At 37.7% G+C, this 26,039-nt stretch overlaps 2 protein-coding genes across 5 annotated transcripts in view; both read left to right on the forward strand.

The window, feature by feature from the left end:
* Positions 1-26,039, forward strand: part of LOC133519599 (glutamate receptor-interacting protein 1) — a 629,013-nt gene that overhangs the window by 564,942 nt on the left and 38,032 nt on the right. The gene's annotated exons all lie outside the window — the stretch shown is intronic.
* On the forward strand, positions 19,003-23,547 carry LOC133519597 (uncharacterized). The gene is made up of 2 exons (XM_061853621.1): positions 19,003-20,010; positions 23,434-23,547. Exons 1-2 carry the CDS (start codon positions 19,187-19,189, stop codon positions 23,444-23,446), a joined length of 837 nt encoding a protein of 278 aa, XP_061709605.1. The 5' UTR covers positions 19,003-19,186; the 3' UTR covers positions 23,447-23,547.

Raw genomic sequence — 26,039 nt, forward strand, 5'->3', positions numbered from 1 at the left:
GAGACAATTTAATAGTAAATATTTCATAAATGTTAGAAAATGTAAAAAATGGAATTGCCACCTGAGGTCGAAACTCCAAACGCAACATTTCACTCGACAACTCTCGAGTGACTAATTTAACTATTGAGTTTAGGTTTCGAAACGTTTACGAATGTCATATTTGAATTTACACTCGCCCGCAGTCAGCGCGTTTGAAAACGGATACATAATATTCTTGTTCAGGGGTCGGCAACAGGCGGCCAGCGAACCTTCCTGGTTATTTTGTATATAAAATTTATATCAGGTCTACGTCTCTCAAGTCGGCGCGTTCGGAACGCAAATGATCATGACATAACATAACATGACATGACAGGGACAACATGATTCGTGGCCTCGCGCTTACAAACATCGATTTTGTTCGTAGTACTACATATAGTAAACACCCCTATAATGGAACAGGCACTAGTAATGGAATGGTATAGACAAATCCTGTAAAACAAGTATTTACCATAAGTTTTTAATCGCTGGCAACATTTTATCATAAACAAGAGCCAAAGAGCTGCTTAAGTTTAATTTTTCATTGATACTTGATATTTTGAAAATTAATGGCGCCACAAAAAACCACAGTTTTTATTGGTTAATAATATTGAGACCAATTGCAGTAGCTTTCATTAAATACATAGAAAACATAAAGGACGAATTGGACATTCAACTTTTAAAGCGTAAAGCGGTAGAAATTGTACAGGTGTCGGTGAAATTACAAAAACACTCAAAATTTTCTCTTAAATGTTCCATGATTGGTGCCGTTAACATATTATAATTGTACCTTCTGTACCTAATCTATGGTCTATTCAGATTTACTATATAAGTATCGCGAACCACGAAGAAAGGGTGCATATTTTTAAACAGCTTGATTGTAGATTTTCAATATCGAAAAGTATTACTATCAAGTAAAAGGCAAGCGCAAGCCCGTGCGGCATTTGAACTTGAGAGTACTACCGCTGTCGGGAACTTTTTTTGTATCCTTTAAAATAGGTATTTGTTGACAATTGTTGTCGTTGTCAGTCGTCGTTGACATTGTCGAGTGCTCTTTGCATAATAATAAATTATCAGATATAGTGATAAAGTTGCAAATTATAAACAAAGTGCATTGGCTGCTTAAAGGTTGCCGACCACTGCATTTATTCAACGGAAATATAACGCGAACCAATTAAGTGGTGATCTTAATACGCTCAAAGATCCCACATGGGCTGTACTTCGTAATTTGGCCACCTATAACACCCAGTTCTACCAACATACGAAAAAGGTAAATTACTGTCAAAATGAGCTATCTTTCGTAAAGGACGAGTTTGAGGTTGCATATCACACTCGCATGTTAACTAAAAAGTATAGGTTTTTAGTTTCCGAGTAGTTTTCTCACCTAACGTCATCGAATAGTTAACGAATATTTTGCTTTCATGTTACACTAGACCTTCTGAAAGCATTCGGAATAGGTTACACTGAGCCGCTGAATTAAAGATACCACACGTTCGCGCTGACTCGGATCGAGTATACTTTCAAATCTGATCTTAGCCTTGGTGGGGTAAGAAAAGTTAGCGACGGTAACGTGTTGTTTGCAGTAAAGACGATACAAAATGTAGTCCAGAACCCCTAGTGTAAATTTATTCGATATTATAACGTGACGTACGCGTTTGCGTTAAGTCTCATTTTGTAATTAATTTAGAAACAGCGCGCCAAGCGGGACGTTTTGGAAACCCAAAATCCCATACAAAAATTCAATTTTGGCCAAAAACTTATTTCCATTCGTTTGACTTTTTTCGATTTTGTATAGAACGAGTTAAGAGCTATTAAAATTAGAAAAATAAAATAGTTAAACAAATAAATATAAGGGGAGAAGTAAATGGCGCTAGCCGCGTATGTTGAAGAAAGTGTTTTTCGGTTCGATTCCGGCCTCGGCCACTGGGGCTTGCCTTGATCATTTTTTCTTTACTATTGCCATTTCTCAGTTTATAAATGTATAAACAAATTTAAATTAATTTTTCACCTCAGCAGCTCTAACAAGCCTACTTTCGCCACTCCAGAGATTGAGGAAAGTGCGACTTTCGCCACTCCAGGGAGTGAGGAAAGTGCGACTTTCTTCACTCCAGTGAGTGAGACAAAGTAGCTTTTTAATTTAGTGAAGGCCATGAATACAGGAATGTTTCTAGAAGCTTTCGTCATAATGATGATGCCTTTCATTCATGAATGTAAATAAATGTGGTTAACTTTACTTGATGTTGAATTTTTTAACCTTTTGAATCAGAATCGGCATAATGTACTAACTAATATCCTAAGTGGGACGCAAGTTCTGTGCAGATACGCCCTTTAAACGGTAACTACACATTTTTGGTCTTATGAAGCTTTTATATGGAGGTACGGAACCCTCTATTGAATTGTATATTTAATATACAATATATTTCAATAACCATATTAAGTTCATCTGGAATATTCCGCTGTTACAAGTTTATTGTTCGTTTCACACGATCCTAGTTAGTCTCCAATAATATATTACCAGGAAAATATAGTGTTATTTCTATATGATTTGGGAACAATCCATATTTGCCAGTGAATTGGCTTGAATTGGCTTAATCGGGATTTGAACAAGAGGGCTTAATGGCGGGGCGGAAAGTTCGCATACGCTGTTAGGGCTATGTTAATGAGCGAGCGGGGCGTGGGGCGTAGCGGTAAGCTGAGCGGTTAATTACTATTACGTCGTCGTTGTTTCCGCCGCTGAATAAGGCAATTGCTTTGATAAAATGAGTGACTTCCGCATCCGCGGTTATGACGTTAATTCTGCCACTCATTTTATCAAAGAAATTTACAGATACAACCTTCGTCAACTTGACGCTATCACTATCAATTTAATTAATAAAATAAGCGAAGGATTGAATGTTCTAATCGCATCAGTAATGCGACAAAGAACGTCAACATGCAATCCGAATGTCATCATTAAGCTAAATTTTAAGTAGGACTGCGTTCTGTTCTTCTATGTATTCTTCATAACTACAGCTTAACTAAGAAGGTTCTTGAAAATATAGATTGAAGTTAAAATTCATATTTGGAATTCTGGTGGTAGACATTTATTAAGCTATAGGTGCCGTTTGGATTCAGACGACACCAGCATTACCGCTGCAGTATTGCATTGCGACGTTGCTGCCGACTGTATTGCTGTCGTAAATATCAAAAATCCGGGCAGCAACATAGAACGCTGAATAAAAGTATAGCGGACTGTAAACACTATTTTAATTACTGGTAGTTACAAAGAGTATTCTATAATTAATTGCGACGCGACGCAATATGTGTGAATTCCGCTAGCCGTTATTTCGATTCTGATAGTCCCCCCGCGGGTCAGCCCCCGGGCCCCGTGGCTGGCTAACCGGTCCGGTGACGTGACGGGGGTCGTCATTGCTGTTGCTATGATGCGACGGCGGGCGTGTCACCAACAAACATCTATTTTTGACATTAGCGGCAGCAATACAGTCAGCAGTAATGTCGCACTACAATACTGTCGCAGTAATACCGGGGTAGGTATTCTGAATCTGAACGGTTGGTTTTCTTTAAGCGATTTTACTCTCAAAGCATTAAATATACAATAATCGCTACGCTTAACGCGTGAATGCAGCCTGATCATAGTTTTGAGCTGGTGATTACAGTCGTAATTATAGTGACGTCATTAAGGCACAAGTTAGGTGTTTCGGAGACCAGACGTAGGCAAATTAGTTGCTACCTTTGTGTTGATACTGTGACTTAAATATATGATCGATTATTAAGTGATTAAAAAATTTAAAATGACGACCGGTCTGGTCTAGTGTTGATGAGCACAGATATATGTTCCTGAGTCATAGATATTTTTTTATGTATTTAAGTATTTGTGTATTTTATATATCGTTGTCTGAGTACCCACAACACAAGCTTTCTCGAGCTTACGATGGGTCTTAGGCAATTTGTGTAAGAATGTCTCTATAATATTTATTTAATATTACGTTATGCCTAACTGAGAACATTTGTTTATCATCATGACAGCCAAAAGACGTCCACTATAGACAAGGCTCTCGAAGGATCTCCACTATGTCCTGGCAGAATATAAGCGATGTGGCTTGCCGCGTCATCATGCTGAGCCAGCGCCTATTCTCTGCCACGACACATGGTTTTGTATTTCTATTGTTTCAAGAATTGTAACTAGTTTTTAAGAATAATTCTAAGCTGCATGTTCTTCTTATTGTCTATACCTATCTACCATGTATGCTGTGGAAACGAATAAAGTTTTATCTATCGATCTATGTCTTCAAATTCTATAAATCTATTTTTCTTTATTTGATTCCCCATTCTTGATACTCAAGCAACAACTAAATAACTATAATTCTAAACTACGACATGTGCTTGTTTCTAGAAAACCAAAAAAACCTTGAAAACATTACATAAGGTTTTCTTACCTGAATATTTGACAGATCACATAGCGGACAGATTTAAAAGCGCAACAACAATTTTTCTTTTGTAGACCAACACATTTCCAAGCACTATTTTACTTAGCTCTCTGTTGCAGACTCTGCAGCATCAAGATTATTTGTCTATTATTGTTTCAAATTCAAAATTGACTTAAAAAGAAATTGCCATTACGCTTACTTCAGGTTCTTTTTGTTTTCTGTACTTTTGAGAATATTTGTAATAAATAATTATCGAAGGTTCCCCTTTTTAGTCATCCATTTGGCAATACAGTCCACGTTTCCATATTTTTTACTCTCCACTGAATCTATTTCGTTTCAATCTCGGAATCAACAACTACTCATCCCTACAAATCCAGATTCATCCCAGCTAGCGGCGTTCTTTCGATCGCCAGTTGACTCTTACCCACGAGAAAATGTTTCAAGATACAATTCAATATATAATTCAATATGATTGATGACAAGTTGTTATTAATTTAAAACATTATTGTAATACAAAAGATAGAAATGACCATGGACCTAGAATACTAAGGACGTAGTTTCGCTAAAACACGAATAGGATTCCATCATCCACCAATTTTCTAGTATTTACACTATTTACGCGTGACACACACACATTGACAGTTATCTCTATGGCCTCATCCACCAATCTGCCGTCAGTCGAATTGAAAATTGAAAGCCCAGTGCATTAACTGAAATTTTGATTGAAATCATTTTATTTCGAGCTAAAAACTCATTAATTGTTCGAAGAAAAAAATTCAATACGCCGGCATAATACCGGATCGGCATACGTGGTCGAATGTTGCAAAATTTATACCGATCGGAAGAAAAAAAGGATAAATTTTCATACATAAGTTAATCAATTATCACATCATATTTCGTAAAATACGATAATAATCCATGAAGTTGTACCTAAAGCGGAGGGCACTCTCACTTGTTTTGCCATTATAACCCCGAGCTAGAAAGGTGTTCCTACCAAACTAGAGAAAATGTACTCAATCCGCCTAGGTATACATTCGTAATACACACACATTGAATCCGTCCGCCATTGCAGTGTCGCAGCTGGTCGTCAGTTGCGCGGCCTCTGTCAAATTGTTCCTCTATGGAAATGACAGTCAAAAGTCTGATAATCGTACTCTGTGCGAGGAATACCCTAACTCTTCACGCAAAACCCTCTTCCTCCTAACGTTTGTCCCGGCTTTATTGCCACGGCTCAAGGGAGCCTGGGGGCCGCTCGGCATCTAATCCCGAGGATCGGCGTAGGTACCTAATATTTTTAACGAAAGCGACTACCGTCTGACCTTCTAACCTAGAGGGTAAACTAGGCCTTATTTGGATTAGTCCGGTTTCCTCACGATGTTTTCCTTTTACCGCGAAGCGACTGGTAAATATCAAATGACATTAGTTCTGAAAAACTCATTGATACGAGCCGGGGTTTGACCCTGCGACCTCCGGGTTGATAGTCGCACGCTCTTACCGCTAGGCTATCGACTAACTACGCACGAAACCCCACGCTTACTAAACAGGACCTACTTGCCGTCTTGAAGTATGAAGAATAAGAAAATTACTATTGCGTTTATATTATGCAGTTTTTAGTCTTTTAAAAAATAATGTAATTTTTTCATTTTCGTAAAATAAATCCTTTTGAATATTTGAGATTTAGTATTTAATATCATTTCCAATTTGTTGTGATAACCTGCTCTTTTTCTATCTATTTTGTCTTAAAAGTCAACATGTGTCATATGTCATCCCTATTTTATTATTATTACAAGCGTTTATTTATCTTGCATGTTTGCATGCGTCAAATCTTGCAAGTTAAACAAAGTACAAGGTTTGTTAGAATTGGCTCGGCGAGTATTAGTTGCCTGTTGAAAGAAAAATACATTCAGCGATAAAAAATTGGATCAAAACATTTATTTTCGACAAAAAAACATATAATTGTCAAAAATTGTATGTAACATCATATTGCAGAAGATAAATAGATTTAAACTACTTTTACGTTTCAATATGTCTTTCTTCACAAGAATTTTCTTAAAAACTCAAGCTAAAAACTTCGTTCACTCCACACCATTTCAGGAAAGAATTTAGGTCGTAAATATAAAGTAAGTCGAAAGGCGATAAACGAAACGTTCCTCCGACGCCCATAAAATATGGGCGCAATAGTATGCTGATATATAATGTATAATGCAGTAAATTACGATCGGACGAAAATGGATTCGGATCACCCTTTTTCTTTACTTAAAAATATTGTCGCTTGTGGCAAGGTGATAAAGCTAGCCATTCGTTAATAATTCAGGTACATGATAATTTTTAGTTCATTGTCCATCCAACATTTTTCCCACTTTGAATTTAAGGGCCAAAACAACTACACGCTGTAACGTCGTGTCGTGGCAAGATACGATGTCGTGTCAAGTTGCGACGTCATTTACGTTGCGAGACGCGGCGTCATAATCTTGCCACGATGCGACGTCGTGTCGTGGAAATATAATGTTTTTCTCATACACCTTTTTTTAGGGTTCCGTAGTCAACTAGGAACCCCTATAGTTTCGCCATGTCCGTCTGTCTGTCTGTCTGTCTGTCTGTCCGAGGCTTTGCTCCGTGGTCGTTAGTGCCAGAAAGCTGAAATTTGGCATGGATATATAAATCAATAAAGCCGACAAAGTCGTATAATAAAATCTAAAAATTTAATTTTTTTTAGGGTACCTCCTTACTGTGCACTTAAAGTGGGGGTGAATATTTTTTTTGCTTCAACCCTACAGTGTGGGATATCGTTGGAAAGGTCTTTCAAAACTAATAGGGGTCTTCAACAAACATTTCTTGATAAAGTGAATAGGTATATTCGGAGATAATTGCTCCGAAAGAAAAAAAAATGTGTCCCCCCCCGTCTAACTTTTGAACCATAGGTCCAAAAAATATGAAAAAAATCTTCGAAGTAGAGCTTAAGAAAGACATTAAACGAAAACTATAGCGGATATGATCAGTTTAGCTGTTTTTGAGTTATCGCAAAAAATTTCCCCTTCATAGTAAAAAGACGTACACCCACAGTTCATCCCTTGGTTAACAATCTACCATAATTTAAGCTCCAGTTTAGCTTATTGTGACGGAAGAGTAACTACGGAACCCTACTCTGAGCATGGCCCGACATGCTCTTGGCCGGTTTTCTTGTAAATAAGTACAATAATTGACAAAATAAAAATTATTATTGGTTAATAATTGTCCGGATCGCGTTAATTAAGTAAACATGGGGCATGGGTCACAACGTGACACGACGTCTTATTGTACCACGACACGACGTCACAAATTATGCAATGTAAAAAAACGGTGTACAAATATTTGCCAACGAGTCGATTTATAACTCAAATACCTTCGCATAGGCAAGCCGGTGGGAACTGGTCTTATTGATGTTTCACTTCAGTAACGTACTATCCCTAGAAACGTAATTTATGTAGATTAGGGTCTATTCACCGGTCGCTTGACTGTGTCTATCAGATAGTAGATGTTAACCCGTATTATAGAGGGTGTATCACCTCACTACAATGTCGCATATAAGCAAACCCCGCTATCTATGGAGCAATTCATTGAAAATCAGGGTTGGCAATTAGTATCTACCGTAGGGATTCCTAATAGTGGATATTACGCAAAACTCTGTGTAGGGGGCGCCACTAGCACAACTGAGAGCCTGCTGCGAAACACGAACATTTAAATTTCGTTATCTGCCCCCCTATCACTTTTGTATATTCGAGCGATAAATAGGCACAGTCAGATTCCGAAATTTTCAATTTTCGCGTTTCAACAAAACAAACAAACTGCCTTGATGCATTAATATCATACCTAGTGAAAACTTCTTAAAAGCGGCCAAGTGCGAGTCGGACTCGCCCATGAAGGGTTCCGTACCATTTATGACGTATTAAAAAACTACTTACTAGATCTGGTTCAAACCAATTTTCGGTGGAAGTTTGCATGGTAATGTATATCATATATTTTTTTTAGATTTTTCATTCTGTTATTTTAGAAGTTACAGGGGGGGGGGACACACTTTTTTTCACTTTGGAAGTGTCTCTCGCGCAAACTATTCAGATTAGAAAAAAATGATATCAGAAACCTAAATATCATTTTTGAAGACCTATTATCCCTAGATACCCCACACGTATGGGTCTGATGAAAAAAAAATTTTTTTTAAATTTTATAACGTATTAAAAAAAAACTACTTACTAGATCTCGTTCAAACCAATTTTCGGTGGAAGTTTGCATAGCAATGTATATCATATATATTTTTTAGATTTTTCATTCTGTTATTTTACAAGTTACGGGGGGGGGGGGGGGGGGGGGGACACACATTTTTCCACTTTGGAAGTGTCTCTCGCGCAAACTATTCAGATTAGAAAAAAATGATATTAGAAACCTAAATATCATTTTTGCAGACCTATCCGTAGATATTCCACACGTATGGGTTTGATGAAAAAATTTTTTTTTTTAATTTTATGACGTATTTAATAAAACAACTTACTAGATCTCGTTCAAACCAATTTTCGGTGGGAGTTTGCATAGCAATGTATATCATATATTTTATTTTTATTTTTTATTCTGTTATTTTAGAAGTTACAGGGGGGGGGGGGGGGGGGGGGACACACATTTTTCCACTTTGGAAGTGTCTCTCGCGCAAACTATTCAGTTTAGAAAAAAAGTTATATTGGAAACCTCAATATCATTTTTAAAGACCTATCCATAGATATCCCACACGTATGGGTTTGATGAAAAAAGATTTTTTGAGTTTCAGTTCTAAGTATGAGGAACCCCCAAAATTTATTATTTTTTTTCTATTTTTCTGTAAACATCTTAATGCCTTTCATAGAATACATCTACTTACCAAGTTTGAACAGTATAGCTCTTATAGTTTCGGAAAAAAGTGGCTGTGACATAATCGGACAGACAGACGGACATGACGAATCTATAAGGGTTCCGTTTTTTGCCATTTGGCTACGGAACCCTAAAAACTGTTTAAGGCATAGTAGGTATAAGTTAGTCTATGGTTTACAATAAGTGGTAGTGCTGCTCTCTGGCAGCAGAACATTGCAGTAATACTCCCTATTTCGCCGAGATGGCTAACAAGATGTAAAACTCACAATAAAAAGAGCTGCGTAAAAATATTTTAAATTTTTAAACCTAACATATCTTCGCCACCCGGCCCTAATTTCACCATATTTTTAATGGCATTTGCCCTTGATTAAAACGAGTGAAAATTCAAAATAAAAAGTACAGTTTTGCGTTATGCACCTCAATAATTAATTATCCTGCTGTTTCTATCCGTAAGTCGACTTTAGGTATTATCTGAGGTGTCCAAGTAAAGTCCTGAATAAGCTACTTGCCATTTTTATCTCACGAATGAAGACATCTTTGGCGTTCCACAATCTTCAAATAAGCTTAACTGGTCGATAATTTTTTTCTTCTTCATCAACTTAATGATTCACACTTGGTATAATTATGTATGTATTAATATATGTATATTTGTATTAAGTATATGTGTAAGTTTATCAATATATAGTTTATATTCATATTATATGGTCTCGGTTACAAATTCATTTACTTTAAAAGACACTGCACCTACTTAATCTTTCTGGTTTAACCCATTGGTTGACTGGTAGAGAATGCCTTAAGGCATTAAGTCCGCCATTTGTAAGTTCATGTATTGTGCAATAAAGATTAAATAAATAAATAAAATTAAGTGCCAAGTTTTGCAGAAAGTTTTATCTGGCACTGAATTTATTTGTTAATTAGCTATCCAATACGTTACTTGGACATGGTGAAGCAGGCCGTCAATATTACGGGTACGCATATCTTTTAATTTTTTCTGTACTACTTCCTTATTAAGCTCTCAGACAGCTAAAATTACTGGGTTATTATTACTTTAAAGAGAAATTTCACCTGAATATTACATTCCATAGTTAATTTTTCATAACCGACCCAATATGAGTTTTCTTACGAATATTTCTTTACTGGGATATTAAAATTCACGTTGGACGGTAACCAACGTTTCCCGTTAAAATGTCGGGATGACGAATGGTGCGGGGATATTCGCGGTTTTCGGGTTATTTCCTTTCGGATAATAGTTGCTTGTTACTAGAATTTGAAGTTTGAGCACCGGTTGGTGTTTGAGAAGCGTAAAATTTGTCGAAATTTGTAATTTGTAATTTTGTTATGTCTCGCTCACGCGTTGTTTATAATCAAAGGATGGGCGACATACCATCGGAAAGATTGTTTATATACTCCATTTTTAGGGTTCCGTAGTCGACTAGGAACACTTACAGTTTCGCCATGTCCGTCTGTCTGTCTGTCTGTCCGAGGCTTTGCTCCGTGGTCGTTAATGCTAGAAAGCTGAAATTTGGTATGGATATATATATCAATAAAGCCGAGAAAGTCGTACAATAAAATCTAAAAATTTAATTTTTTTAGGGTACTTCCCCTACACGTAAAGTGGGGGTGAATATTTTTTTTGCTTTAACCCTACTGTGTGGGATATCATTGGAAAGGTCTTTCAAAACTAATAGGGGTCTTCAACAAACATTTTTTGATAAAGTGAATATATTCGGAGATAAACGCTCCGAAATAAAAAAAATGTGTCCCCCGCCTCTAACTATTGAACCATACGTCAAAAAAATATGAAAAAAATCGTGGAAGTAGAGTTTGATGATCAGTTTAGCTGTTTTTGAGTTATCGCAAAAAGTTTCCCCTTCGTAGGAAAAAGACGTACAGTTCATCCACGGTTCATCCCTTGGTTAATAATCTACTATACTTTAAGCTCCAGTTTAGCTTATTGTGACGGAAGAGTAACTACGGAACCCTACTCTGAGCATGGCCCGATATGCTCTTGGCCGATTTTTTTTAATGTAAGGAATCGAATGGTATCATTATTTTTTCTAAACTATAAAAAACTTAAATGTTGAAACTTTAAGGTCTTGTATTTTTTACTATTCCCATATATTTTTAAAATTTCTGATTTATTGTGATGAATTATTTCTATTCTCTCATTTTCTATCTATTTAACTGGATTTTAATATAAAATTCAACACGTGTCTACAAACCTACATATTTCCATTTTTTTCGGTAAAGATTGCGTTCAAGTTTATATTATTATACGTATGGTCGTTTTCAAATTAGGATATGACTCACGAGTGTAGATTCTAATCAAATTAACGTATCACAAATAATGATACAAAAGGGGTGTTTTGTGTTTAACCCCTTTGTATAAAATGAGTCACATTGCGTGACTTCTGTGAGTCAGTGCGTTTGTTACTCATTAAAGTGTAAAGGGGTGATAAGTTGAATGTTTAGTCGATAATATTTAAATATAATTAACATCTAACATTTGTTATGAGACAATAAAGTTTGTTTGATGATAACATTACCGCGTAATAACTTAGGGTAGTTTTTTTTCTAATAACTTAAGACAAATATCAAATAAAATTAAAAGTTTCGCGTTTTGCATACATTTTAATAGTACACTCAAGGTCAAAAATATCTTTACAATTGAGTGTTACAAAAATATCTTTACATTTAAATAACTTAACACACAGAGTGGCAAAACACGTTACAACGCACATGACAGATTTATCTCTACACTTAATGCACCAAAGTTATGTTTGCAATCTTTCTTCCACAGAAAAGTTACCATACATTGTGAGAAATACTATATAAATGTTTACATTGAACGTTACAGAAAATAATATTTCCAGTCAATGTGCCATAAATATGTTTACAATACCAGTGTAACTTGAAACTTTATGATCAAGTATAATTTTTTTAATTTACATCTATTGCACCATTACTTTGTCACTCTTGTAGATAAAATGCAACTTTCTCATCAGTTTTTAAAAAATTACTTGAGTCTTTAAATATTTTATAAAATTAATGCCCAGTTAATGAGAAACAAATAATATACAATCAGATAATTTGTATTGATATAGACGCGGATCATTGGGCTGGACATTATCCTATTATGTAAAAATCGGCTTTCGATTCTGGACAAAGCTTGCTCAAACTAATAATACTCAAGCCGAATAATGCCTCGCTGAATAATCGATCTATACAGCGTTTATTTTACATACGACCGCATAACCAAAGGGTAGTTATATTCTGTTTTTTTATTCCGTAGACTAAAATGACATTTCATGTGGTACTAAGAAATGTCATGTCTTACATATGAAACGTCATTTTAGTATACGGAATAAAAAAACAGACCTTAGTTTAGGCTTTGATGAACACACTTTCATAGATTTTATAAAAAAAAAGAAGTAATGTATCACTACTTTGTTGTAACTCAAAACGTCGCATTTAATGACGCGACGTCACAACTGCCACAAGTGACGATGATGTTCGAAATACATCAAAAACAAAAATAAAAAATATGCTCTAGTAGTTAAACTTAATATCACTTAAAACGTCGTCTTTAATGACGCGACGTCACAACTGTCACAAGTCACGATGATGTTCGAAATACATCGAAAACAAAAATAAAAAATATGCTCTAGTAGTTAAACTTAATATCACTCAAAACGTCGCATTTAATGACGCGACGTCACAACTGCCACAAATGACGATAATGTTCGAAATACATCAAAAACAAAAATAAAAAATATGCTCTAGTAGTTAAACTTAATATCACTCAAAACGTCGCCTTTAATGACGCGATGTCACAACTGTCACAAGTCACGATGATGTTCGAAATACATCGAAAACAGAAATAAAAAATATGCTCTAGTAGTTAAACTTAATATCACCTAAAAACGTCGCATTTAATGACGCGACGTCACAACTGTTACAAGTGACGATGATGTTCGAAATACATCGAAAACAAAAATATGCTCTAGTAGTTAAACTTAATGTCACACAAAACGTTGCATTTTAAGCGCGATGTCACAACTGCCACAAGTGACGATGATGTATGAAATACATCGGAAACAAAAATAAAAAATATGCTCTAGTAGTTAAACTGAATGTCACACAAAACGTCGCATTTAATGACGCCACGTCACAACTATTACACGTGACGATGATGTACGAAATACATTGCTGCTCGAAAAAAAAAAATATATATATATGCTCTAGTAATTAAATTTAATGTCACACAAAACGTCGCATTTAATGACGCGACGTCACAACTATTACACGTGACGATGATGTACGAAATACATTGCTGCTCGAAAAATAAAATAAAAAAATATGCTCTAGTAGTTAAACTTAATGTCACAGAAAACGTCGCATGTAATGACGCGATGTCACAACTGTCAAAAGTGACGATAATGTACGAAATACATTGCTGCTCGAAAAAAAATTCATTTGTAATAAAGACTAAATTAAAATAATCTTTCAGAATCGTTTTATAGCACTAAAACCTACGCCTAGTTTAAGTTTGCGGTTTTATCAAAAATACACACTGTATGTGTAAATACATAAAAATAATAAATAAATAATAAATATTATAGGACATTATTACACAAATTGACTAAGTCCCACAGTAAGCTCAATAAGGCTTGTGTTGAGGGTACTTAGACAACGATATATATAATATATAAATATTTATAAATACTTACATACATAGCAAACACCCATGACTGAGGAACAAATATCCATGCTCATCACACGAATAAATGCCCTTACCAGGATTTGAACCCGGGACCATCAGCTTCGTAGGCAGGGTCACTACCCACTAGGCCAAACCGGTCGCCAAACACATACATTCATACATGTAAATACAACGCCGATTATCATTGTGCGGTATTTCCGGACCAATACGACCTTCAAACCTTCAAGGAAAAGTGCGCCTCTGAGATGCTGGGTTTATTTTTTTCATGCCAATTTCCACCTTACTTACTAACATATTTACAACTTACAATCACTTTTATATATTGTTTAATGCGATAGTCAGCAAACGAGCAGACGAGCCGCCTGATGGGAAGCGGTCATCGTGGCCCATGGACATAAGCAACATCACTTGCCGATCCTTGAGAACCCTAAATTCATGTCATATCCCATGTCGTAGCGCAAAGAAAATAGCTAAGAAGAAATGCTTATGCCTCAAATGCCTACATAAATAACTAATACAACTGTAATGCACACTCCATTTAAACTAATTCAAAAATAGTGATTCCCGAGAATTCTAAATCGATTCCACAATCCTCTGATATCTATTTAACTCCAGACGTTCTGAAAGCTTCACACTTTAATGGCAGGCTGCATTAGTTTGCTAACCGTGAAAACATTTCAGGATCCGCTGAAAACATTTGAAAAGTGCTAAAACTGCAGAACCACTTAACTGAGCGAAGAGGTCTTGAATTAAAGATCGATCACTCGGTCTCGGAACATGTGCAAGCGAAAATAGGCGCATTGAGAGAGAAGTAGGAACGGCAATGAGTCCATTTTTAAGTGTGCAGGATGGAAATCAAGCCACGTATACAGTATGATTTGACGACCGGTTTGGCCTAGTGGGTAGTGACCCTGCCTATGAAGCTGATGGTCCCGGGTTCAAATCCTGGTAAGGGCATTTATTCGTGTGGTGAGCATGGATATTTGTTCCTGAGTCATGGGTATTTTCTATGTATTTATATATTATATATATCGTTGTCTAAGTACCCTCAACACAAGCCTTATTGAGCTTACTGTGGGACTTAGTCAATTTGTGTAATAATGTGCTATAATATTTATTTATTTTATTTATTTATTTATTTATGATGTTGATTACTTTATTTTTACCTGGGACAAATCGAAGGTGTAGCCAAAGGTTAGGATATCGAGGACTCAAATAAAAAGCTTCGATTCTTAGTGAACTGATATAATTCAAAGATACTGGTTTACAGGATTTCTTGCCAAACGGTTAAATGTAGAAAGTTGTTGGTGATTTTATGGAGGATGATGTTGATGAAAGAGTTATTTGCAAGATTATGAACAATACAACATGGTTTAAATATAGGTATGCTATTGTTACTTTAGGAAAAGCCTCCGAATACTTGCCGAGCCCGACGGCTGCGTTTAGCTACTGCATTGTAGTGTTTTCGGAACCGGTATTCTTTTTGAGAACCGGGAATTTCGGTACTTTTGTATTACGGAACCGGGATTTCCCGGTTTTTTCGGTATTTTCGGTTCTTGCTAGTTTTTGTCATAGAAAACAAGGGTTATGCTTCAAAAGTAAACTAAAATTCCCCTTCGGCCGCGTACGCAACCAGAGCTTCGTAACCAGATGCGATCGAAAACTATTTCTGCCTTGTACGAAACCGTTTGCGATCAAAAACTAATTTCGTCTTACCCGTAACCAGTTACGATCGAACACTTCTCGTTCTTATACGAAACCAATATCTGGGCCATCTAGCTATAGGTTTTTTTCAAATATTTTGTCATGATACTCATGATAATTTCTTATCCTGAATGTCAGTGCTCCATGTCTCTTAAGCCAGTGTCTTTTAAGGAACGAGGTTACATTGTATTTGCCAACAAAATATTTGAATATTATCAACTGGTACAATTTTTGTGTTCTGATTTTTGACTAGATATATAACGTGTACAGTACTTATACTGTATAACAAGGTGTATAAATATAATCTTAGCTGACTTTATCAACGGTCGAAAGGTTTCGTACAACAAAGAAAAGTGTTCGATCGTAACTGATAACTAGTAAGACGGAATTAGTTTTTGATCGCAACCGGTTTCGTACAAGGCAGAAATAGTTTTCGATCGCATCTGGTTACGAAGCTCTGGTTGCGTACGCGGCCGAAGGGTAAAATTCTGTATTCAAGTAACTTTAATTCGAAATTTTTTCTTCTATTTTCTGTTCTCATACCTAGTAGTAGGTAATTATATATAAATCAGACTATAATTAATCATAGTGTTATGTTATTGTTAGGTACTAAAGTAAGTATTTACTGTCAATTAAAGGGTAAAAATAAGGCAGTCATCTTAGATTCCTTAACATTTAGAATTATCTTAAACATTTTTAAAGAAAACAAAATTAAACTATTTTCTATTGTCATACCTAGTAGTAAGTAATTATATATAAATCAGACTATTGTCAATCACAGTGTTATTCTTAGGATCTTAAGTATTTACTGTCAATAAAATTAAACTTTTTTACCAAAAAATATTTAAAAATAATATCTCTTTCCGAGTACCTACCTATTCATAAAATATGGCGTAACCAAAGTTTAGCTTTTTAAGAGCTTTTAGCTCTCTCTTCTCTATAATAGGACCTTAAAAACAACAGTGCATCTAGACTTTTGTCACTCAAACGAGATCTTATTTTGTTGCATAACAAACCTGCCGAAGAGAAAACTCTTTCTGGCTCAACACTGGTTGGCGGAATCGTTAATAGATGGTCATATGCCTGAGACAAGTAACGCCCACGATCTCCTCCATTCTCAAAGAGAGCCATTTCAATCCTAACATTCGTAAAGAGATCTTCATGAGCAGAAGATCTAACGCGTTTTTCACTAACAGCCTTTGCAAGCTCAGCATTTAACTCATCGCCTTTTGTCAAAGCAATGTTTTGAACTTCAAGCACATCAGAGTCAAATTCACGTTCATTCGCCTGTTCACCTTGTGAGGTTTGTAGGGGTTCAGCTTGAGATACCGGAGTTGTTGAGGATTTGGTGCGACTTAGCAATGACACTATTGCGTTGCACATTTCATCGCTGCTTGGCCGCGAAAAAACTAATGAATCTTCATCATTTTGTTGGAGGAAATAACTTTCTGGATTTTGCAAGTAATTCAGAGTCGCAGCTGCAACATTGAGACGCCGTAGCAACAGCGAGCGAGTGTAGGTAGTTATTGGTAATATCGAGCGCACCATTAATTTCGCGCGTTATTTATTTTAACGCTGAATTATTCACGTTAGTTTTGAATGTTTGAATAGTAGAAAGTGTGGAAAATTAAAGTAAGAGTAAATAAGTAAATAGTAGTGTGAATTGCTTAATAAAAATAAAATTCCCGAAAGTACCGAAAGAACCGGGAATCAAATTTGGTTTCCCGGTTCCATTTTACTGACAAAAGAACCGGGAATTCCCGGTACTTTCGAGACCGGGATTTCCCGGTTCTGAACCCTACTGCATTGGGAATAAATTGAGATTTTATACAAATCAAAAAAGTTGCTTTTGCAACAAAGGTTATAGGTAAGATTAGAGTGAGTTTATGTTAAAAACATATTCGTTCAACGTGATGGCTAAGAACAGTTCCCCACGGCTTTAGTTCAAAAAAACTTCGTGCCATAACAGCTATATATTATTTAGCTTTTGTCCGCAACTTCATTTGTTTGGATTGATGATGATGATTGACAAAAACTACCCCTTGTCCTCTGTATCCTCTGTATCTTTTGCAGATGTACTTAGTATCTGACTAATACAAATAATTTCTGATAAATTTACATTAAAAACAGCTAAAAACCTTGACAGACAAGTTTCGATAAAAAATACTGGGAACTGCGATGGCATAGTCACAACTTATTATAATTACTAACCCATTTTTTCGTGTTAATAATTAAAAATCTTAAGTAAGCCGTCCTGTTTACAAATGTAGAAAATATGGAAAGTTTCCAAAAGTTTAAAATGATCTCAAAAATCTCAGGGTAAAACAAAGGTAACTTTAATTTTGGAAATGAAAATATGACAAGTTTCTTCATGTGGAAATTTCGCAATTTAGGAAATTTATCCACGGCACATCAGTGGTCCCGTTACATAGCTACAGACTAATCCGTTGAAGGTAAGACCTTGAATTTTGAAACATATTTTTTTTCAAATATAGAGCGTCACTAAGAACCTTTTATTTCATTCTGCCTCAAAGAGGATAAAATTTGGGTACTTGTTTTTAACGACAGCTACGCGAACGAATTAGCGAGCGAAAGCCACTATAAAGGATGATTCACTCTAGGCCGGGACCCCAATCGAGACGTCTGACACGTCATTTTCTATGACGTCTGATCGGTGATCACGTGGTGCTTTCCATAGAAAACGAAGCACCGGAAGATCCGATCCGGCCCTGGCCCGGTCTAGCGTGTCATCTTAAAAGCTTGTTGTTTTGATTGAAATATTGGAAAGAAATGCTGATGCCTCTCGAGTTATTCCTTCTCTGACACACAAGTATGCAATTACAAACACGTATCGAAAAAGCCCATTTACACTACAAACGTCCCTCCAGATATTCAAATGTAGCTGCAGACATTTACATGTGAAACGCCCTGAATCTGAATGAATTGATATGCTGTCCTTGGTTCAACATGGTTCTATTCCGTCTTTGGGTACTAATGTCATGTGAGCTGGAGCGTAGATCCGGATTTGATTATAGAAATAACTCTAGGTAAAATTTTACTTTAATAGGATTAAATTATTTATTATAATACTTGTGTTATAAGTAGTAGTAGTAGTTTAGTAATCTCTTTATTGTACAAAAATACATATTAAAAGTAACATACAATTAGTAAGAAGTACAAAGCCTAACTTATCCCTTTGAGGGATCTCTTCCAGTTAACCTTTGAGTAGATGAGAGCATAAGTGTATTCAGTAAGTCTTTCTGTGGTGTATTTGCATGTGTGCGTCCGCGCGCACACAGGCGCGGCTACTTGTAATGTACAAAAACCAGTAATAAACGAGCATCTATCAGATCCGGTTGTTTCACTAAAGTACTTGTAGATACCTCACTGGCGACGATCCGTGACTTACCCGCGTGTGTATTTAAAATAATTGTTATTTATAATGGCTACTACTTTTATCGGAAATTTAAGTCATTTTGACCATAACACCCAAGAATGGGAAATTTTCAGTAGTCGTTTGAAGCAGTTCATTGTTTTAAATCAAATTAAAGATGAGATGAGACAGGCAGTGCTACTGACACATCTGCATGACGATACATACCGGCTGTTGAAGAACCTTGTGTACCCGAGTAAGGTAGAAGAGGTCGGGTACGACGAGTTGTTAAGGGTGCTCGACGGTCATTTTACTCCGAAGAGGTGTACCTTCGCTGATAAGACCAAATTCTACGAGGCTATGCGTGACGTGGGGGAGAGTGTCGAGAAGTGGGCGGCTAGAATCAGAGGACTCGCCGTACACTGCGAGTTTGGAAACTCGCTGGACATGCTGCTGCGGGACAAGTTCGTGCTGGGGCTACGCGCCGGCAAGGAGCGCGAGCGACTCTTCGAGCAGGACGCCACCACGCTCACGCTGGCGAAGGCGATGGAGCTGGCACAGCAGACGGAGTGCGCGCAGAAGGCACGCGCCGATGCAGTGGCCGTGGCCGTGAAGCAGGAGCCGGTGTACCGGGCGGGCGCGCAGCCGTCCGCCGGCCGCCGGGACCCCGAGGCGAGGACCTGCTCGGTGTGCGGTATGAGGAGCCACGACGAGAGTAGGTGCCGATATAAGTCCTACCGGTGCCAGCTGTGTGGTGAAAAGGGACACCTCAAGAAAGTGTGTACTTCCAAGAAGCAGTCCAAGAGTCGTGTGAACAATGTTGAAGCGACAGAGTTCTCGGTAGAAGGTGGGGACTGCGATAATTGCAAGGAGTGTAAACTTCTAAGTTTAAGGTACGTTAATTATAAACCAATATTACTTAATGTATCTATTAATAACCTTGAATTGAACATGGAACTGGACTCGGGCTCCGGTGCTACCATTATTAACGATAAATTATACAGGAAAATATTCCCTAATGTATCATTATATAAAAGTGATTTAAAAATGTGTCTATACAATTATCATAAAATAACGCCAATAGGTTTTTTCGTTGCGAAAGTAAAGTTTATGTTAAAAGACCGATTTTTGAAAATTTATGTTATAGAAAACGGCGGCCCGCCATTATTGGGCCGTGATTTTATGGCGAAGTTTAATTTGTCATTCACTGTAGATAACAAATTTGTTACAGATGTAAAAATTAATCAGAGCTCGAGTGAGGTAACAAGGTTATTAGAACAGTTTAGGAGTTTATTCGAAGAAGGGTTGGGCAAATTTAATAAGTTCAAAGTACACTTGCAATTGAAAGAGAACGTTAAACCTAAGTTTTTCAAACCGCGGTCAGTTCCGTTTGCTCTAAAAAAACGGGTAGAGGAAGAAATCGACCGGCTGGTAGATTTAGGTATACTCGTACCGGTTAATTTTTCTGAATACGCAACGCCTATTGTGCCTGTTTTGAAGGAAAATGGCAAGGTCAAAATTGCAGGCGATTTCTCTGTCACGTTAAATAAAGACATGGTTATCGATAAGTATCCGATGCCGCGTATAGAGGAGGTGTTTGCTAAACTAGGCGGTGGTGAAAGTTACACGAAACTAGACCTTAGCAACGCGTACAATCAGTTCGTTTTGTCTGATAGCTCTCAGGCGCTTACGACCATTAGCACTACAAAAGGTCTTTACAAATATACTAGGCTAGTTTATGGTCTCGCCAACGGCCCGGCTATTTTTCAACGCGCTATGGAGTCACTGTTGGTAGGTATTGACGGAGTCAGCTGTTGGTTGGACGACGTGTGTGTGACGGGACCGACGAACGAGATTCATTTGGCGCGATTGCGAGAGGTTTTGACTAGGTTTAGTGATGCAGGTTTAAAGTTACAGAAAGAGAAATGTGTTTTCTTAGGTAGTAGTGTAACTTATTTAGGCTACGTTATTAATAAAAACGGCTTACGAACGTCTCAAAAAAAGGTGGAAGCTATTCATAAGGCACCAAGGCCGACTAATGTAACGGAGGTAAAGAGTTTTTTAGGACTCGTAAATTATTACCGTAGTTTCATTCCGAACGCATCGAACATGTTAAGTCCGTTACACGAACTACTGCGCGCGGAGGCAAAATGGGAGTGGGGACGTTCACAGGAGGAGGCGTTTCAGGCAGTCAAAAGGGAGTTAGGCTCTGAGCGCGTGTTGGCTCATTTTGACCCGGAGGCTCAGCCAGTGCTCAGTGTGGATGCAGGACCTGGGGGGTTAGGTGCCCTTCTGGCACAACGCGACCCGGCAACCGGTGCCGAGCTCCCACTCGCGTTCGCCTCGCGCTCGCTCAATGCTAGCGAGAGGAACTACAGTCAACTTCAGAAAGAAGCCGCGGCCATCATTTTTGGTGTTAAAAAGTTCCACCAGTATCTATATGGCAGGCAAGATCCGTTCATTTTAAAAACCGACCATAGGCCTTTGTTGTCCATTTTCGGCAAAAATAGCGGCATTCCTGTCATGACCGCTTCCCGGCTACAGCGATATGCAATTATTTTATCAGCGTATAATTATAAGGTTCAGTATATAAGCAGTGCGAATAATCTCGTAGCTGATTATTTTTCTCGTGCGCCGTTGCCTAACATGAACAATGATGAGCATAACGAAGATTACGATGACGTGTCTTATTTAAACTTTTTAGACGACAGTGTGACTCCCGTGACAGCTGATAAAATAAGACAAGCTACCGGAAATGACCCTACACTAAAAAAAGTTTTTAGGTATATGAGTCTCGGTTGGCCGCGAAAGATAAGCTGTGCATCTATTGTACCTTATTTTAGATGCAAAGCCGACTTACAAATAGATCATGGTATTCTTTTCCGTGGTCACAGGGTGGTTATTCCGACAATATTTCGAGATCAGCTGTTACGTGAATTACACACCGGACATTTAGGTATTGTCAAGACGAAAAGCATCGCGCGCGGTAAGATGTGGTGGCCTAACATTGATGGCGATATCGAGCGCTGGATCGGCTCATGCGCCGCCTGCGTGGCCGTGCGCGCCGCCCCTCCCCGCGCCGCTCCCGCGCCTTGGCCGCGTCCTCCGTCTGCCTGGTACCGGGTACATATCGATTACATGTCTATTCATCAGAAAGTGTACCTAATTGTCATTGACGCATATAGCAAATGGTTAGAGTGTCTTTTGATGGACAAAGGTACTACTACTCGAGCGCTGATATGTAAACTTAAGGAAATATTTTCCAGATTTGGCGTACCGAATGTCATTGTATCCGACAATGATATTAAAATTAATTCGGCCGAATTTAATTCTTTTTGTGCAATGAATGGCATTCGTTACGTCACTTCTCCAGTTTATCACGCGGCCAGCAATGGTCAGGCCGAAAATTCTGTGAAAACATGTAAAAAGATGATTAAATGTATAGATAAAACAGATAAGTCAAAAGTTGAGGATAAACTAATGGGCTTATTATTCGAGTACCGTAATACTCCCCATTGTTCTACGGGCCAAACTCCAGCGAGTTTGATGATGGGCCGTAATTTAAGATCACGGCTAGATCTTGTGATACCAGATGTTAATAAAACTAAAGACAATATTGACAAATGTGTTATAGACAATTGTAGAAAATTCAATATCGGGGATCAAGTATGGGTTAAATGGTTTACTGAAAAAAAAGAGATCTGGGTTTTAGGCACTATTCAAAATAAAATTGGTAACCGAATGTTTTTGATTTATGTGCATACTAAAAATACTGTATGTAGACGCCACGTAGATCAAATGCTTATGTATACAGGTGGTGAATTTGACGTTATTAATGAAACCGAGGATGCCGGGGCTGACGAGGACTCGTGGTCGCCACCGCTCGAGCCGCCGCCAGCTCCGGCTGGTTCCGCGCCCCCGGCGGCGTGCGTGAACCCTCCGCCATCCTCCCTCCGGGCTGACAGTCCCCTACAGGCGGATGTTCAGCCGCGTGACGTAGTGAGCGATGAGTACGATACCGGGCTTTCCGGGGAGGAGGAGGAAGTAGAGGAGCGTGAGGGGTCGCGCGCACCGGCCGCGGTGGTTCCGGAGGCCGCGGAGGCCGCGGTCGCACCTGCCGCGGAGGTGGCGCCCGCGCCCGCCGACGCACGGTTGCCGCCGCCGCTTCCGACAATTACTAGACCGAATTTAAGGCCTAGAGATAAAAATATTAGTTACAAATGTTAATGTTATTATGTGGTTTAGTTATGTGTGTGTTAGTTATTATACACCTTATGTAGTGTTAAGTACTCATGTATTGTTTATTCTATTGGCAGGTCTTACAATTAACGGTGGAGAAATGTGGTGTATTTGCATGTGTGCGTCCGCGCGCACACAGGCGCGGCTACTTGTAATGTACAAAAACCAGTAATAAACGAGCATCTATCAGATCCGGTTGTTTCACTAAAGTACTTGTAGATACCTCACTTTCTCATATTTTATTATATTCATTTCTCATACCTTTTTTGGTTATGTGTTGTTAAATATAATAGTTTATGTGACTGTCACTGTTACATAATGAAAGGCATTAAAATACAAGTGTGTTTATGAACGACGGAAACGTCATTTCGACTGATATTAGAATTGAAGTCAAATCAAATCTATTCGTTTTTCAGAGATGTAGATGAAATATAAGCCGTTACAGTTCTCCTGTGTTCACCATTTCGCCACGGCAAGACCCTATCCCAGATGTCGCTAATGCCGTCGTTGTCACAGTTGCAATCTTGCTATGGTTAAATTCACGGCGAATGACAGATGGTCAGCTGGCGCGACTAGAAGGTCTTCGCACACTATACCAATTCCACACCAACTCAACTCAATTTTGGTTCACCTTAGTGGACGACGAGTGGACGACGCGTAGACCACCCGACAGTTACCTAATTTTAAACATTGTACTATAGGACATACAAGATAAGGCTTTAATTTCAATATTTAATTTTGAGTCGAGTGGCTGTTGAGTTGTAACAATGTGCTAAGACCTTAACGCTTTGCACCGGCACTCCAATTAAATATGTGGGTACAACAGTGCAGAGTTGATCATCGTTGATTTTATCATCGTGATTTTTAGATGAAAATTATGTACGTAAACAGAATTATGGCTACGTATAAAACAAAATCATAGAACGTTTTTTGATGAAAGGCATACTTGATTTAATTAACAGTATGATAACAAAACTCTTCTCAAAAAAATCAAAAGAGTGGCATCAGTGAAAGACAACGGGGTGGAATTCCCTATTTTCATCTTAATAATTTCCGTCCCATCCTTCACTATCATCGCTAGTGTTCAATTATTACGAATCAGAGCCCTCAGCAGTACAAATTGGCCAACAAATTGGCAGGCGCGGGGTACTTAGGAGTGGACAGAGGGCCAAAGTGGTAGCCAGTGTGATGGTCAATTAACGTTTTGTCTCTCGTATCTAGATCGTGTCATTCATGAAGACGCGGGCCTTGAATCGTATTTTCATGTTATTAAAAGTTAGATTTGACAAATCTGCGCGTCATCGTGGACGACACGAACTGTCTGTGTAAGCGTTTTCATATACAGTGAAGTTACTATTTATCACTCAGTTTCTTTTAGATTCTTGATATTGTAGTTGCATTATTACAGGAATCGGTGTATACAGTAGCCTTTTGATCCCAGAGGTCCTTTTTGTTTTTTTGAATTCCATATTAATTCAAATTGTATTTTTTTTTATTGCATAAGATGTAATCTTTTGAAAAGATGAGTTACTTGCCGGTCCCATATTGGGATACCCTCCTAAAAGGGATTTAAATCTTCTCGGGTCAGAGGTCAGAGGTCAAGCGCATTGTAATATTCATACTTGGAAAATAAACTATCTTTATCACTTTATCTTTATCTCACAAAGGTTTTATTCCAAAACTTAATTTTAACTTTTATTAAACAAAACAAGGTTTTAAACATAAAAACAAAATTTACGCTTATGGGACTTAGAAGTTGTATTGAGAGCTCTCAAAGAATTATCACCAAACCCAAAATAGAACCCCAATTTCAACCTATGGTAACTAGTGTTAAGTAATTACGAATCAGAAGTTCTGATTCAGAACCTCGAGCAGTAAGTCCCGCATGCTACATGAATATGAATTAGGCTTGTGTTAGACTGCCCGCAAATTGGCAGGTGCGGGGTATTTAGACCAGGTACTAGAGGTCTAAAGTGGTACCTAGTGTGATGGTTAATGAACGTTTTGTCTCCTAGTCCATGTCCTTTCAAATGCAACGAAACATCTAAAATAATCGGTAATTTCGTAAAGTCCGGACAGTGAAGAAATCGATAGCGAAATAAATTACTTAATAAAATAAAACGTGCTTAGCTTAACACACGCAGTTATGCTTTGAAATAGAATTCACTTTAAATACGAGTACCTTTATTTGCGCTCACTTAAATACATTTGCGTTTAAGTTACAAATAAACATATACTCTTAATTTTTATTTTTTACAGTGTATTCATCCGTACGTGTCCTATCAGGTAAAAAAACGTGCCGTTCCAACAATACGATTCATAGACAATCTAGACATCGTAATGTCAGATGATCCGTTCGTTGCTGCGATTTTTTAATTATGTGTAAAAATCGTGAAACTTTAAATGACGGCCCGATTCGAAGAATGATTAAGACACGTTTAAGATCTTTAAAAGATCGATAACTAAACGACATGTCAAAATTGATGTTTATTTCGATTCCGCTGTGATCCATTGGTTGCCCGAATCGAGCTACTTCTGTCGTGTCGCGTGTAGCATATACCAAAAAACCACATAGGTACCTAAGAGCTGTAGTAAATTTTTTGTGTTTTTTTTTTTGGAGAATTTATTTTGTGCAATTAAGTGTATTTTGTTTTATTTCCCGTTCTATGTTATTTTATTTTTT

Source organism: Cydia pomonella, chromosome 7, assembly GCF_033807575.1.
Source record: "Cydia pomonella isolate Wapato2018A chromosome 7, ilCydPomo1, whole genome shotgun sequence".
NCBI lineage: Eukaryota > Metazoa > Arthropoda > Insecta > Lepidoptera > Tortricidae > Cydia > Cydia pomonella.

Coding starts and splice junctions, on each gene's coding strand:
- LOC133519597 (XM_061853621.1), top strand. CDS start 19,187: ATGGCTACTACTTTTATCGGAAATTTAAGTCATTTTGACCATAACACC.